The 17,002-nt window shown below is 50.1% G+C and overlaps 1 protein-coding gene across 1 annotated transcript; it reads right to left on the reverse strand.

The window, feature by feature from the left end:
- Positions 1-2,484: 2,484 nt before the first annotated feature.
- Positions 2,485-15,791, reverse strand: ZNF275 (zinc finger protein 275). The gene is made up of 4 exons (XM_028094363.2): positions 15,676-15,791; positions 4,892-4,998; positions 4,011-4,099; positions 2,485-3,707 (listed from the first exon to the last, which is right to left on the reverse strand). The coding sequence occupies exon 4, from the start codon at positions 3,646-3,648 to the stop codon at positions 2,521-2,523; it is 1,128 nt and encodes a 375-aa protein (XP_027950164.1). The 5' UTR covers positions 3,649-3,707; positions 4,011-4,099; positions 4,892-4,998; positions 15,676-15,791; the 3' UTR covers positions 2,485-2,520.
- Between the last annotated feature and the right edge of the window lie 1,211 nt (positions 15,792-17,002).

Below are 17,002 nucleotides of genomic sequence, written 5' to 3' on the forward strand. Positions count from 1 at the left end.
AGGCTGTCGGGAGTAACAGCCTAGCCCCAGGATGACCAGCTTCGGTTTCTACGCCATATGGGCCATCAGAAGGGCACGGTTGCCCTCCAAACCCTTGTTCTATTGCCCCTCCTGGGCATGGCCGCTGACGGTCCCAGCCTGGGCCTGTTGTGGCCAGCGTCTACGGCCGTGACGCACAGGGCATCAGAGGGGCACGGTTCCGCTCCGAGCCTCTGCTCTGTTGCTCCTCTTAGGTGTAGCTGCAGGAGGTAACGTCAGAACACGTGGGTGAGTTTCCCCCTAGTTGCCCAAAGCAAAAGCCACCAGACTGACCTCTTTCTGTTTCCAGAGTCACTCACTAGGAGGAGGATGCAATCCACATGACAGCATCGGTCAAGTGAGTCTTCTTGTGTTCGAGGAGATGTGTCTTGGGTGGATCTGCTGCTCAGGCACTGAATCCATGCCGGGCATGGCCAAAGCTCCCAGGAGCTTGAAGGAGAGCCAGCTGCAGCCAAGACCACGTTTGGACCACCCCATTCATCTAGTTTAGGCCCAGGCCTGCTGCTGACAGGTAGGGCTATACTGAGGAACAGTCAGAATGTTCTGGCCAATCCGAGATGGACGTTTCTCTTGCGTGTCTGCGTGGCCAGGTTGGATAGTCAAGTACTGCCCACAGACATGCACAGAGTCTGCGTCTTGGATGAGGAGAGAGCCTGCTTCTCTGGCCCCTTCCCATCCAGCCTGCCCACCTGGTGCATCCACCTTCTGGTGGGGCAGGGCTTTCAACTTTTCATTTGTAATTAAAATTCTAGAAGAAAACATCATCGTATCTCAGTACGGAAGCAATGGAAGTTACGGCTTAACGGACAACGGTGAGTGCTCAGATATGTAAAACTTAAAACTCGCACGACAAAATGTAATAAAACTGCTACAAAGAGCAAAGCAATAAAACTGGAAAAGAGATCATCACAATCGATATAGAAAGAACCGCTGTATGAAGTCAATATATCCAAAGGTAACTTGGTAACTGGTCAAAGGAGATGAACGTACGATTTGCGTGCAAGAAAACAGGAACACGATTTAAGTCACTGCACGGGAGAAAGAAGGGGAGACTAGGAGTCAGGAGGCCTGGGTCCATCCCCAGTTCCGGTGCTAAGGAGCCACAGAACGACAGCGATAATTATGGTGATGACAGCGGACGACCTTCACTGAGTGTGCACCTTCGGGCCAGGCGTGGCGTCGCAGTTCTCACGATAACCTTAGGAGGTAGTCCTGTGATCACCCCTGTTTTAGAGCCCGAAACAGAGGGCTGCCTCCATGGGAGGAGAGGCTATCGCTCCCGAAAAAAGAGGCATCACCTTATACTTGAGTCCTTGAGATGTCCCTGTTATGGGGATGCTCTTTCAACTACTTGAGCTTGAACAGAACAGTGCTGCTTGAGGACAAGACCTATGAACCCGAAACAGACCCCAGTTGATGCTTAGTTTTGGACGCACATGGAAGTCACCAGAACAAACTGGTTGAAGAAAAATGGACGCAAAAGCAACGTAGCCCAGATTCAGTACTTATTCCTGGGAGTATGACCTCACAATGCCAAGTTATAGATGCTTCAAAAAAGTCTTTTAACGGTCATTTGAAAAAGGCAAACACGGTAAGTGGTTATGTTGTGGAGCTACGGGACAAATTTAAAAACAACAACTGTCCGAACAGTATGTGAACACGTACTTATGGCTTGGGAGGAAGTTTCTAGTGAGAGCCTTGTGCAGGGATTGTCACAGTGCTACATGGCACACAGCTTAGATGGATGGAAGCCATCGGATGTGCTTTGAAACTGTCGGGGGACTCAAAAGGGGCTACCAGGTTGGTGAAGATGGTGAGGTCAGAGATGCATGTGAGGATTCAAAATAAAATCATCTTGTGGAGTGGCGTGAGGGAAAAAAAGGAGTATTTTCTAAAGTAATATATTATTCTATGTAATATGTGATTTACAGTATGTACGTATAACTGAATTAATAAATTAAATATTATAAGACATTTGAGTGTTCTATGTACATCCCTAACAATTTATAAATTCAAGTAGGCCAAACAACTCTGGGGCTCTATCTTGTCTTCAGGTAAAGCTGGGGTCACGTTACATCGAGGCCATCACTGACTAGCTCTGTGTCCCGTTCCCGGAGGGAGCAGCCGGGAGAAGGGGACCCACACGCCCCCCTCCACCCCCCACATGCAGGTTTCTCTTCTCTCATTCTCGGTTTCAAGGCCCGCGGGTTGGAATACCTTGAAGGTACTTTATGCCCGTCACACTAGTCCAAATAAATTAGAATGTCGGAGAAGCTACTCTCGATAGGCAAAATGGGAAACATGTACACTTATAAATTGCTGGTGACAGTATAAATTGGATTCGACCTTTCTGACGCGAAAATATATCAGCGCTACAAAACTGTTCATCTCCTTTGACTCTGCCCTGCCCCTCTAGGGACTCGCCCCCCGCCCCCCCCCGCCCCCTGCCCCGCGGGAAGCCGCCGCCTCCGGGGGCCTCCTCTAGTCGTGGTGGGTCGGCTGATGCTTCTGCAGCGCCGAGCGCCTCTTGAACACGCGGCCACACGCGCTGCACTCGCAGCGCCTCGCTCCGCTGTGGGTCCTCCGATGGCGACTCAGGCCCGAGCTCCTCCGGAAGGCCTTCCCGCATTTGTCACACTCGTAGGGCTTCAGTCCGCTGTGGATGCGCCGGTGCTTAATGAGGTCGGACGGCCCGCGGAAGGCCTTGCCGCAGTCGCCACAGCCGTAGGGCCGCTCACCGGTGTGGATGCGCTGGTGCTCCAGGAGGCTGGAGCTCTGCCGGAACGCCTTCCCGCACTGGCCGCACTCGTACGGCTTCTCGCCCGTGTGGATGCGGCGGTGCTTGGTGAGCTCCGAGCTCCTCCGGAAGAGCTTGCCGCAGTGGGGGCACCCGTACGGCTTGGCCCCGCTGTGGATGCGCTGGTGCTCGGCCAGGCCGTTGACGCCGCGGAAGGACTTGCCGCAGTCGTCACAGTCGAAGGGCAGGTGGCCGGTGTGCACCCGCTGGTGCTTGAGAAGCTCCTGGCGATCCAGGAACTCCCGGCCACACGCCCTGCAGGCGAACGGCTTTTCGGACGTGTGCAGCTTCTGATGGCGAAAGAGGTGGGTGCTCACTTTGAAGGACCGCCCACATTCCTCACAGTCAAAGGGCTTCTCTCTGCTGTGGACACGCAGATGCTGACTGAGGCCTGCGTTCTTCTTAAACCTCTTCCCACATTCCTCACACTCGAAGGGCTTCGCCTCCCTCTCCATTTGCTCCCTCTTCTCCAGAGCATCTTCCGGGGCTCGGCTGGGGCCGGGCTGGGGCTCTGCGGCCACATGGCCCTTCCGGTGCTCATTGAACTCCGAGACCCCCCTGAAGACCTGCCCGCAATCACCACACTCCCAGCCCTTCTCCTCACTGTGAATTCTCTGGTGCTGCACGAGGAGGACCTTAAGCCGAAAGGCATCCCCGCACTCTTTACACGCGAAGTGATGTTCCATAGGCAGATTCTGAAGGCTCCCCCCCCTCTGCTCAGAGTCCCTGTTCTGTTTGACCTCGGGGCTGGGCTCCCCGGCCCGCGGGGAGCTGGTGGATGCCATCTCCTGTGGCTGAGCGTCTTCACCCATCGTCTGCTGTTGGGTCACCAAGATGCCTTCTGAGATGAGAACCGCGAGACACTGTTCCTCTGCAGAGGAGGAAGGAAGGAGGTTACTTTCCTTTGTCGAGAATCGCATTCCTCCTGAGACAGCTGCTGAACACAGCGCCCAGAGAGGCTGCGGGCAGGCTGGCTGGTGCCCATCCAACTAGAAGCAAGGACTACGGACGAGAGGCACAGAGAGGCCTCGTTGCTGCCCGCTCCCTACCACCAAAGTGGCCCTGAGGAGATCTCCCCCTTCTATGGGAGAGAAGCAGCCGCACCTCCTCCCCAAAGGCTCAGCTGGGTGTCCCCCCACAATTTTTTCATTTTTCACGTTTCTTTTTCACTCACCAGAAGGCTTCGCTCGATCTGCACTAAGGGATGGGGCAGATACCAGCAGCACGTGTCCTCACACCAGGTAGGATTCAAAACAGGAACTCCTGCTCACGGAAAAGGAAAAAGGGTTTTGCTGGCAGCCAGAGATGCCATCAGAACACAGCCAGAGTGGGGCAGGGCCTTCAAAGATGAAACCCTTTTAATCCACAAAGTCGAGCTTGGTTGTGCCCTCAGGCAGGTCATTCATCCGTTCCAAATGCCTTCCCCAAGGGCTGGCTCCCTCCAGGGAAGGGATGAGGCAGACCCCGGGCCCACCCGGATGCAGGGCCAGGTGGTCATCCAGAAGAGCTGATCCTCCCTTTCTCCGGGTTCACGTTCCTCAGCGCCTGCTCACTGAACTTCGCCCTGTGCTGCAACTCCCAAACCTGACCCACAGCAGGCTCCTGTCTTAGCAACCCTGCCCACCTCACATGTGCGGCCCCTCTCAGGGCAGAGGGCCTTGCTGTGTCAACCTCTCCCTCAACAATAAACTATAATAAAATGGCCATGTAATTTTTGGGTAATCTGTGATTTTTTAACAAAGTTTCCTAAATGATAGTGGCCAGTTTGTTCTCATTTCTTTCCCAATAAAACACTGACAGGGCTTCTTTCCATGCCATTAGGAGTCGGGAGGGAGCCCTGCTACTTTGAAATGTTGACCAAAAAAGAAAAAAGAGACGCTGAGGGTGGCAGACACTTCTGTGTTTTCTTACAGCCGATCCCCAGGGTGGGGGGTCTAAGCCCCCAGAAGGCAAAAGCTTGTGTAGGGCTACTCCAGGTGGCCCTCACCCCACACCCAGCTGTGTAGGACCGTGCAGCTGTGGGGAAGCTGGTGGAAGGGCTAGGGCCATCCTTACCCATGGAGGTCGCATTCCTGTAATATGCCAGTGTCCTCTGCTCGGCGTCCAGTCTCAGTCACTCCTTTTGTGATGTACTGTGCCACATCATCAAATGTCACTGAATCCTGAAAGAATTCCCAGGGATAAGTTGTCCTTCTATCCGTTCTAGAATGAGGGTGGGGGGAGCACTAGTAATAGCAGCGATAAGAGGTGAGGGTCTGGAGTGGGTGTGCATCGCCAGCATGGAGATCTAAGCACAAGCCTCAAGAAGTCCTGGAAAGAGGGCGCCCGGGTGGCTCAGATGGTTAAGCGTCTGCCTTCAGCTCAGGTCATGATCCCAAGGTCCCGGGATCGAGTCCCGCATCGGGCTCCCTGCTCCTTGGGAGCCTGCTTCTCCCTCTGCTTCTCTCTCTCTCTCCCCCTCTGTCTCTCATGAATAAAAAAACAAAAAAACAAAAAGAAGTCCTGGAAAGAGAATCTGACCAGGCATCAGAAGACCTGGGCCATGGCCCTGGCCTCCCACTGTCTTCCCGAGGGACCTCAGTTCAATCACTTTCCTGGACCGAAATGCAGCTCCCCCACCAGCATCATGGGAATTACAACCCCAGCAGGTGTCCATTTCTTGGTAGACTCGGGAAGAAAGCAGAGGGAGGACAGGCCTAAGCTGGAGTTCGGGTCCCGTAGTGTGTCATGCTGGGAAAAGAGGCAGAGGTCACGGCCACAATCAGGGAGCAGTGACAGATTCCCAAGCCAGGCAGAGGAAAGCACAGCTCACCTGGGCCTCAAGTATCTCAAGAGGACCTGCCAGGACCGGGTTTCCTGGCGGTCCATCCTGGGGGAGGGCAAGACCCTGGGGTGGGGGCAGGCAGAGCTAAGGAAAGTGAAAAGAGCCATGAGTGACAGCAGCCCTGCCTTTGGGTCCCCGAGGACAAGATTAGTGATTTCCTTTTCCCTGGTATTAAATCTTACTCAGTCTTCTCTCGCACAGCAGCTGAGTGACAAGCCAGAGCACAGGTGTGCCTAAGAAAACATACCCCAAACACTGGGGGAAACAGACTGGCAAAGAATTCATACAGGCAGGCCGGAGGGAACCCAGACAAGACAAATGAATGCTGGCCCAGGAACAGCGCAGGGAACGCAGACGCAGATGGGGGGCCAGCAGTAGCGAGACTGGCTCTCGGAGACAGGCCGGCCACAGGCCTCCCAGCAGCCAGCCTCAAAGAGGTCAGGGCTCACACTGCATAGGAAGGAAGCGTCCCCAAAAGAACATCAGAAGAAATAACTAAGTGACAAGTGAGAGGGCCTTCCAACTTTGTAAGGGCAACAAAAAAGATGGGGCCACTGGGAGAGGCAACCAAAGAGCAGGATCCAGGTCTTGTTGGGCTGGAAGCAGGGCCTTTTAAAGGCCATGCCCCACCGAACTCAAGCAATTATCCAGGTGACAGTGAGACAGATGCAGACAAGAACATTTCTGTGAAACGTCTGACAAAACGAAAAGTTGGACAAAACAACTAGAAAAAGGAGCCTCAAAGAAAAGATCTTCAAACACCAAGTCGCTAAATAAGAGATCTGAACAATATGTACAATTTACCTTTTTCTTCCAGATTGCAAAATATGTGAAATGGTGTAATTATATTACCACAAATGTGTGTGCCTCAGAGGCCTCCCGTTTCAGTGAATTCAAAAGAAGCAGGAACACAGTTTCTGTTCTGATGTCAGGTCAATTCAATTTAATTCCTAACTAAACGAAAAGGAGGCATTTTCTACACTAGCTCAAGGAGTAGAAGACCCAGACACTCCAGAAAGACTTACATAAAATCAGATATTGAAAGGGATAGATGATAAACACTTCTACTTCTGGCCATGATATTGTAACAAAGAACAATGTCCTGCCATAAGGTGGCTCAGTCGTGAAGCGGCTGCCTTCGGCTCAGGTCATGGTCCCGGGGTCCTGGGACTGAGCCCCGCATCGGGCTCCCTGCTCGGCGGGGAGTCTGCTTCTCCCTCTCCCGCTCCCCCTGCTTGTGTTCCCTCTCTCGCTGTGTCTCTCTCTCTGTCAAATAAATAAATAAACATCTTAAAAAAAAACAAACAAACTGGACAGGGCGCCTGGGTGGCTGAGTCGGTTAAGCGACTGCCTTCGGCTCAGGTCATGATCCCGGAGTCCCGGGATCGCGTCCCACATCGGGCTCCCTGCTCGGCGGGGAGCCTGCTTCTCCCTCTGACCCTCCCCTCTCTCATGTGTTCTCTCTCTCTCTCTCTCTCACTCTCTCTCTCAAATAAATAAATGAAATCTTTAAAAAAAAACTGGACAAAATAGATTTGAAACAAGTTTTCAGATAACTGGGCAGCAGGAAGTGCAGGATCGTCACCCTGAGAGAAGAGAAACAACTGAGATAAGCCTTATCACTGTCCTGGTTCTGCCTGGAGGCAATTTCTAGACTGAGCGTGCAGGGAAGGGGGACTCAAACGGAGCTTGGTGGCTTCATCAAGACCCAGACTAGCATCCAGGGCAGTTGATGCAGCTAGAAGTTGCAGAGCAGAGTTCCAGAAAGGAGGGAGCTATGCAGAAAAAAAGAGCTCCAAAAAATCAGCATAAGGCCCCCCTTGAGCCTTTCCTGACTCCCAAGCCACGCATACATAATAAAACTCCCAAAGACTAGGAAAAGAATGGCCAGGAAGCTTTAAGCTGAACAATTCCCAGGACACACATAGGTAGCGAGATGTTCAGGGTTCAAAAAACCAGAGTAAAGAGTCCTCAGTGATCACCTGGGCCATTCAGTAGAGACTCAGAGGGGCCACGCCTTAGTAGTAGGACTGACCGACTCCTGGGGCCACAGCCACCCCGAACCTGCTCTAGACAAGCTTACAAATAGGCCTCAATGTGATGAAGCTGGTCCACAAATAACTACCTCCCCAAAGGAAGTCCAACCCTTTTCAAAGCGAAATAACAAAATCTAGACACTCAACAATATGATCTCTATGACGTCCAACAGCCAAAATAAAATTACTGAAATGCCAAGAGGCAGGAAACTGTGACCCATGGCAAGGAAAATCAGGTCAACAGAAATACTCAAAAATGATTACTGGTAGAACTTACAGATAAGGATAACAGCCAGTTTAACTAGGTACAAGTATTGAAAGAAAAACAGAAACATAATGAAAAAAATGGACAATATAGACAAGATCCAAGTGGGGCTTCTGGAGGTGAAAACTATAACAGTTAAAATGAAAATTTCACTGGATGTGATTAACAGCAGATTAGACACTGGATTAGAAAGCTTGAGGATAAAAAGAAGGATTAGATTTAAGCTGAACAACTCCCAGGATACACACAGGTAGGGAGATGTTCAGGGTCCAACACCCCCCCCCCAAGAGATTAGAAAACTTGATGATATAGCAATAGAAACTAACCCAAATGGAGATCAAAATGAAAAAAAAAAAAGATATTTACAAAACAGTCTCAGTGACCTGGACATAACAGAAAATCACCTAACACACATGTAACTGGAATCTGAAAAGACGAAGAAAAGGGGGAGAGGATAAAAATATAGTTGAAGAAATAATGGTTGAAATTTTCCCCCCCAAATTTGATGAAAACTAGATCCAAGAAGCCCAGCCAACCCCCTACCAAGACTAAACAAACAACAAAACCAAAAAACCACATACATATACCGAAACACGTCATAATAAAATTGCTGAAAACTAGTGATAAAGAGAAAATCTTAGAGCGGCGGGGGCGGGGGGGGGGGGGACATGTTATATACAGAAGTGCGAAGATAAGAACAACTATGGGCTTCTTATCAGAAAATGTGCAAAGCCAGCAAACAGCTGAATGACGTTTCTAAAGTGCTAATGGAAAAAACCCCGTCAACCTAGAATTCTATATTCAGGGAAAATACCCTTCAAAAATGAAGGCAAAATAAAAACTTTTTCAGACAAAAAGCTGAGAGAATTGGTCCCCAGCAGACCTGTACTATTAAAGAAAGTTCTTCAGGTGAAGGAAAATGATACCAGATGGAAACTTGGATCGACACAAAGGAATGAAGAAGACTAGGAATGTAAAAACACTTTTACCCCCTTTATTTTTAAATCTTTAAAAAATAACTGACCATTTAAAGCAAAAATAATAAGGTACTGTGGGGTTTATAACACGTAAGTAAAACATATGATTGTGTGTTTAAGGAAGCCCTCTGAGACTCTGATGCATGTTAAAAAGCCAGGAGTAGAGATAAAATACAATTCCAAAAGATAATCCAAAAGAGTAAAGAAACAAAGGAAAAAGAACAGAGAGAATAAATAGAAACAAATAGCAAGATGGCAAACTTAAATCCAACCTCATGGATAATTAAGTCAAATGTAAATGGACTAAACACTCCAATCGAAAGGCACAGATTATTAGACTATATTAAAAACAAAACTCTATGCTGTCTGTAAGAAACTTTAAATATAAAGACTTTAAATGTAAAGACATAGATAGGTGAAAAGTAAAAGGATGGAAAACAACATACCATAGGTCTAAATAATCCCAATGTCAAAAATAACAAAAGGAGGGCGCCTGGGTGGCTCTGTCGTTAAGCGGCTGCCTTCGGCTCAGGTCATGATCCCAGGATCCTGGGATCGAGCCCCGCATCGGGCTCCCGCTCCGCGGGGAGCCTGCTTCTCCTTCTCCCTCCCCCTGCTTGTGTTCCCTCTCTTCGCTGTGTCTTTCTCTGTCAAATAAATAAATAAAATCTTTAAAAAAAAATAACAAAAGGAGAGGGGGAATGATGGATGTGGCTCAGAGCTCTGGAGACCTTACTGAAGAGTCCTAGAACTCAGAGCAGGAAGAAAAATGGAGAACTTAAACATAAAATCAACCAGTGGTAGAAAACAAGAAAAAAAAAAAGAAGAAAAAGAAATAAAAATGAAAAAAAAAAAAACCCAACAGGTGGCTAATACGGATGACACACAGACTACAAAAATTCCAATCCTTCATAGAAGATGGAGACAGACAGCAACTGTTTACTAAAAAACCCAAAGAGAGTAGGGGAAGGGGAGAGAAGAGCTAAGTATATATTTGCATTTCAGGAGAAAAAAGGAGTAAACGGAGTGACTTGTAGCTAAAATAAGCACACCTATACTGTAACGTGTGCCACCCTGGGGTAGAGTCTAGATTTAGAAAGGTCTTCTGCTTTCTGTTTCTGTACCATGTGAATTTTTAGTAACCAAGCTGCATTTCTTTGGTAATCAGAAAAGAATAACAATTTAAAAAGATTTGGGTAGGTTTTAGATAAGAAAGATTCTTAGCATGTGAGGGGGTAGGGCTGAGGCCAAGGAAGCAATGGGGAATGGCCCTCAAAGCTGAGCAACATCCTGAGGTACCCACATGGGCATGGCAGACACAGGGGAGAGGGGCTGATAGCAATGTGTGGGCAGTCCCAGAAAGCTTAGAGAGAGGACCATGGGGTTGGGACTTCCTGGGCTCATCTCCCCAGGCTCTCAGTGCCATGGATGGGTGTGAGCAGAAGGCCTCCTTTAGTCTCAACATCCAGAGAAGCCCCATTCCCTTCTTCAACCCAGTGCCCAGCACAGGTGCTTCCCTCGTGTGTGAGTGAAGCCCCAGGTACCCAGCAGCCAAGCTCTCTGTGTCCCACTGTCACCTGGATAGGGCCCCCCTCTGAGCAGTTGGGATTCTTCCTGGTATACATTTGATGTCTGGTTTGACTTTGGCTTCCAATACAAAACAAACTGGTCGTAGATTACTTATACAATTCATTAAGAAAACTCACTTCCATTGACATTGAGGTTTTGCTGCCAAGTGGAATGGACAGAACATCTCATATTTACCTTCTGAAAAAGATGGCCTGTTAAAACTTGTCTCACTGTCCTCAAGCCCGAGACCTAAGGCCTTAACCCCTTACAAAGACCTGGCCCAAATCCGGCACCCCGCATCTCAGTCGTTCCTTCCAGACACCCTGACATTCATTTGTCCTAAATATGCCAAGATGATGCCCTTCGGGGCTCTGAACATGCCACAGGTAGTTCCTGCTAAGAATTCAGGCCTCATTCAAGTGTTAAACCTCCTAAAGTGTCTTCACTCTCGAGCCCAATCACCATTTACTCATAACACTTTTCACTACCTAAAAATCATCCTCTGAAATGAAATTATCTTTACCTGACTCCCCAGGAGAAACATCACCTCCCAAAGGATAGAGACCTTCTCTTTCCTGGTCACCCCTGAATCCCCAGCGTCTGCAGGAGCTCCTGGCACCGAGTGGACATGGGATAAACTGTGGGGGGAGGGGCGTGTTAAATGGAGCAAACCTCTAGTTACAGAGTACCTACTACATGTTTGGTACTGTGCCTCTCCCTTCACATCATTTAATTACTGCAACCAATAGTTATTACCCCCTCCATTTTACACAGAAGGAAGTCATGGATCCAGGAGGTTAAGTAACTTGCCTGAGGCCCAGCTCCCAAGATTTAAGACTTTTCAAGCCACACCAAAGAAAGGAAATATGCAGCCCTCTAACACCAGGCCATATCCAGAGAATAGGCAGTTGTTGAATGTCCTAATAGCCTAATGGTATATATGGACTTCGGGGGCTGGCTTTAAATCATCCTTTTGATATACCATCAGAGACCCTCACTGGGCGCTAGTCACACACATCATTCTCTCTCTCTCTCTCTCTCTCACTCACACTCACACACACAGTTTTTCCAAGCCACCCATGTTTAATTGAGCACATCCTCCTGAAGTGTTCTATTTAATTGAGCAGATCCTATCAAAGTGTTTTGACTTAATTGGAATGATTAACTGTTGAAATCCTCGAGCCACAACCCCCAAGTGAATTATTAATTATCCTTTCCTGTGTAGCAACAGGAGTGGCCCTTCCTGTATCAGGCTTGCCCAGGGGACCTAACCTGCGAGAAATTCGGATCACCACACACAGTCCCAGCACTCATGGACATACAGAGATCATTTAGAAAGTGCTCATAAAAACAGGAGGGAAAAAGTGAGCCCTTCTTTCACAAAAGTAGCCAAATTCTGTATGATAAGATACACATTAACCCCCACTGCAGTTAAAAGTAAATTATCACCAATCCCGAAGATCATCTGATCATTTAGAAGCCATGCTGTACGACTGCTCTGCTTTGAAATGGCGGAACTAACCTGGGAAAGAAGCCGGATGCTGTGACAAAAGTGACAAATACAGATGTCCACTGCCTTCCAAAAGTGGACTTGCAGGGGCCAAGGCCAAAGCAATTCCAGGAAGAATATGAAAATCATAGTAATGCACCTGATGGATACAGAAGACGATGCTGACCTTGACCATAAGGCACTTTGATTCACCCAAAACTCATATAAGGTGCGCTCCTACACCCACCTGGGAAATGGCAGTTTGGAGAAAGATTATGGAAAAACAAATCTCTCTCTCTTAATATAAATAATATTGTTCTCCTTCTTTAAGTGGGATCTGAAGTATAGTCTAATGACTATGCACTCCCAGAGAGTGAAGGCCCTATCAAAGGTTGGCGGCAGATTCCACCCTGGACCAAGCAAAGTGCCAGAGAGACTGCAACTGTTTGATGAGCACAGGGGGATCCTCTTGATGCGAACCCCCTGCCTGACGATCTGAAAAATCATGTATTCTACAACACGAGAGCTCATGTGAGTGCAGAAATATTCCTGATATGTGCTTTAGATGGCAATGTACATTTTAATCAACTTCTTTAAATCAAATTTTCTGTATAGAATCAGAAACGCTGAGAACCAAAATAACCATTCCACTTTGATATGAAAGAACAGAAATTAAGAGCTGAATTCAATGGAGACAAAAACCAACCCATGTCAAAAAAGTAGTGAATAATTAGGTGTCTTTAAAAGGTGGCTTTTGAGCTCAGAATCCCTCCTCAGAATGTACTAGTAAAGTTTGCATCTGAACCTAAAAGATCAGTATTTCATCAATTCCATGGCACCAATGGCCATGCAACCTCCCTAGCAGGTACCCTTTTCCCCTGGGCAGTGGGGCAGGGGAGAGGCAGCAAAGCCACCCGAACTGGATCTATCTAGCAGCTTCCAGAAACTTCTAAGGGATGCCAGAAATACCTGGACTCCCTGGAACATCTAAATAAGGACCTGTACCAGAATGTCCTCAGGCCCTGGAAGACAACAGCTAGCTCGTGGTGTTCAGTTCTGGGCAGAGCAAAAATGCCCTGGAGGGTGTCTTTATAGGTCAGACAAGAGACCTCACTCCTCAGCATCTGTGGCTTTCTGTCCCATGCAAATGACAGCCTAGATTCCCAATTCTCCTCACTGGGTATCTGTCCTCCTCCAAGTCTTGCTGCTTACACCGAGAATTGTCTCTGGGCAAAGACGGTTCAGTGACACTGACATATATGCAAATAGAAGGGCTTCCAGAAACGAAAGGATATTTCCCACCATCTTGCATCCTCACCCATGGGACCTTCTGACAGCATGATCAGCTTTAAGGCCAGTAGACATGGTCTGTAAACTCCCAGACTTACCCCAAAGAGACATACAAGGATGGCTCATTGTGTCTCAGGCCAATTCTGAGTGATAAGTCAGGCAGGTAAGGTCCCACCTGTTGGGACTGAAATAATTCAGGGGGACAGAAGCAGACTTGGGTGCACCTTCCAGGAACATGTCTCTTTGGGTCATGAGTGCTTGACCGAAGGACAGGGTGAGACAACACACACTGCCAAGATCCCAGTCCAACCCAGCCAGGCAAGGCCAGGATGCTGACCCAAGCCTCTGGGCTGAAGGCGAAGTTGGCCTCCATGTGCTCTCAACTTGTCTCACCAGGATGTGGCCACAAAGGCCTTATCAGGGCCCACCCAGTGCTGTGCAAACGCACTGCTGCTAGAAGTGGCAGAATCCTAAAGGGCCAAGAGAGGGTGTTTCACCAGGAAAGTCTGTTTCTCTTGGGATGTTTGTGTCTGTGCGTGTCTTTTTCTGTGTGCGTGGGTGGGAGGCATCTGTCTCCATCTTCCCCGGTTTTCCTCTCTCACTTTGCCTGGGCACCTGTCCCTCTCTCTTTAGGTTTCCGTTTTCTTACCCTTCTATAAAAAGCCAGAAGGTAGACCAGAAGGGGATTTTGTAGTGTTTGTTGTACTTAACTGAGAAAAGGTTTATGTTCCCCCTTTCCCAAGAAGATGCATGGCATCTTACTAAAAATCAAAATAAATTCTAAGTATAGATTCGTTTAGGTTACATTGCCCTGGATATGAGAGAGTCTACACAGGTATGAGGGATGCTCATTTGGGGAGCCCAGGCAGGTTGGGACCGAGGCCGGAGCAGTGCACTAGAATCCTGGCTTCGGGTTTGCTAAGAACCCAAGGGGCAGAGTAGCAGGTGTGGGTGGGGCCAAGGAATCTGCATTTGCAACCAGCACTTTGGGGATTGGAATGTAGAACTGTGCCTTGTTAGTACTGAGCCCATCTAGAATCTGGAGTCTTCCTCACCACCAGCACTCAGCAGACAGGATTCAGGCCTGTGAGCTTCCGGGATGGGATCCCACTATCTGCGCCAATTGTCAGACTCCTGGGAAGAGAATTCACACTTTCTAGTGATTTTCCAAGGGGTCTCTCACCCAAAGACGGCTGCAAATCACTGTTCAAGAGGATTCTAAACATAGATCCAGGGACATTTTGGGGGGAGTGGACTGGACTGTGCCTGACACTGTGCAAGCTGCTTCTACTTAAAGGCTCAATGGGGGAGGGAGGATGGGGAAGGGGGTGAGTAGGCATTAGTACCCAGAGGGGGTGCTGTTCTGGCAATCTCCTCTGAAATCCTTTGGTAAAGGAAAAATGTCGGGTCTGAGGTTTAAGAGAAAATATTTCACTGACCAAGGAGACTGAAGGGGGCTGGCAGCCAGGCTAGGCCAACGTTGGCTGGAGGGCGTCAGTTGGAACAGGGTGGGACCTCTGGGAAGAGGGCCAGGATTTGGGGGGGGGGTTGTTTGAAAGGGACCATGGGCTTTGGGCGGCAGGCAAGTGTGTGTTTGTGGGGGTAGGATGGAAAAAGACATGTAATTAATCACCCAAATATAGACTAGGAGGCAGCAAAGGAGTTTAAGGGGGAGGCACAGGAGCAGGAGCTGGTGGCCCCCAGAAGGACGACAGAAAAAGCCCTGTTCAGACCTAGAGCCTTGAGCTCATCTTCCCCCAGCAAGCGCTGCCCCCTCGCGCTCCCTCATAGCTCTTGGGCTATCCCCCCATCCCTCCCCACCAACCTGAGGCTCAACCTCCACCCAAAAGGAAAGGAGGAACTCCATCAGCAGGAACCCTTCCCAGCTCATCCACCCAGCGCCCCAGACTGCGGCTCAGCCCCTCCCCCAAACTGGGGGAAAGCCCTTTAACCTTCCCAACGCCCCCTCCCCCCCTCAGCCTCCGTTGCACTTGGGGCAGGGGGTCCCCTCCTTCCCATAACGACCAGTTTCCAGTGTCCCCCCAAAAGCAGCGTAGGCCTCGGCACATCCGCGATTCCCGCCCCTGACTGCCGCCCCCCGCCCGCCGCGAGAAGGCCTTCGGGCCTCCTCGTACCCTCCATCTGGGACTCGTCCTTCACTCTGGATGGCCTCAGGGCCGAGCAGTTTCCTGCGGGCCCTGCGGGCCCAGAAACGCCCCCCAAAAACGCTTGGCCTCCACCCACCGCACACTCTGCGGAACACTCACCCTAGCCCCGCGCACTCTCTCAGGCTGCCCCCCTGCGCATCCTCCCGTGGCCCAAACGGTCAGCCCAATCCCGCAAACCCTCCCGCGCCCTGGGCACATCCTCCCGTGGCCCTCATGCTCACCCCGGCCCCGTGGCGGCCGACGCGCAGCCCTCGGTGGAGCGGCGCTGGCGCGGCCCAAGCAGGCCCGGCGTGGCAGGAAACGCCACGGAGCCGCCAGCGCCCGGCTGAGCCCAGCAGCCCCGCGGCGCGTTTCCGGAGCCGCGGGCGCCGCCGGGGGTAGTGGGGGAGCAAAGCCCCGCCCTGGCCCCGGCCCCGCCCGGCCAGCCAGCCCCAATTGGCCTGGAGAGGGGGCGGGGCAGGAAGGGGGCGGTGCTGAGGCCCGGGGGGGAGGGTCAGGCGCGACCACGGGTGATCTGCGCGTGCGGGCCCGTTGCCTAGCGGAGGGGGGAGGACTGGAATGAATGTACAAGTGAATGAATGAACAAACGAACGAACGAATGAATGAATGAGCGAACGGACCAACTAGCCCATGAAGGAAGGAATGAAGGAATGGAAAGAACCCCGCCCCCTCGGGCGCCTTCTGGACGGGGGTGGGAGGGGGATGGGAACAGAAAGCAAAGCAGAGCAAAGCCAGATCTCACGGGAGGGGTCGAAGCGCCTCACTGAGTCACCAATGCTACTGTGAGCCCTTGCTGTAAGAATAGAGCTGTGAGCAAAACCAGGCCGCCTCGCTGCCCTCAGGGGGCGCGCATTTGGCGCCCAAGAGCTCCTGTGAGTGTGGGTGTGTGTGTGTGTGTGTGTGTGTGTGTGTGTGTGTGCGCGCGCGCGCGCGCGCTTGGGCACGAGTGTGGGAATGGGAGTAGAGGGGAAAAGTATTTGAGTTAATTTCAAAATAGGTCATACTATGAAGAAAAACCAACGGGATTCCTCGCGGGGGAGGGGAGGACCTTGCAGCCATTTCCAGAAGACTTTGGTGCCAGTCATCAGAAATCTAGGATGCTGCCTTTGCTCAGCAGTGTGCTAAGCCCGTTGATGCTTTCTTGAAGACTCCTGTTTCCTAAGGAAGACGGTAATAAGCAAGGGTCAGCATACAACACATAAGAGTGATAAGAACTGTGAAGAGCATCAATTAAGGTGATGTCTGGGAGTGATGGTGGGGGAATTCGGTGAGGCTATCGTTGATGTGAGACTTGAATGACAAGGACTCAACCATGTGAAGCTTGTTGAAGACAGGAAGGGCATCTGAAGGCAAAAGGGACAGCAAGTGTAAATGTCTTCTGCCAGGAATAAATTGGGTATATTCTAAGACCAAAAGGAAAATGCTGGACTGTAGTAAGCCAAGCGAAAAAAGAGCCACACTGGTGGGGTGAAGCTGGGCACTGAAACATGTCTGAAAGACATGGTTTAACATGTTTTTCATTCTGTATTAATAAACATTTAATGCTTT

Source organism: Eumetopias jubatus, unplaced genomic scaffold (genome assembly GCF_037043125.1).
Source record: "Eumetopias jubatus isolate StellerSeaLion01/CBP00866 unplaced genomic scaffold, mEumJub1_p1.0 scaffold_11, whole genome shotgun sequence".
NCBI lineage: Eukaryota > Metazoa > Chordata > Mammalia > Carnivora > Otariidae > Eumetopias > Eumetopias jubatus.

Bases quoted from the DNA above. Each gene is read 5' to 3' on its own strand.
- ZNF275 (XM_028094363.2), bottom strand. From the start codon at position 3,648: ATGGGTGAAGACGCTCAGCCACAGGAGATGGCATCCACCAGCTCCCCG.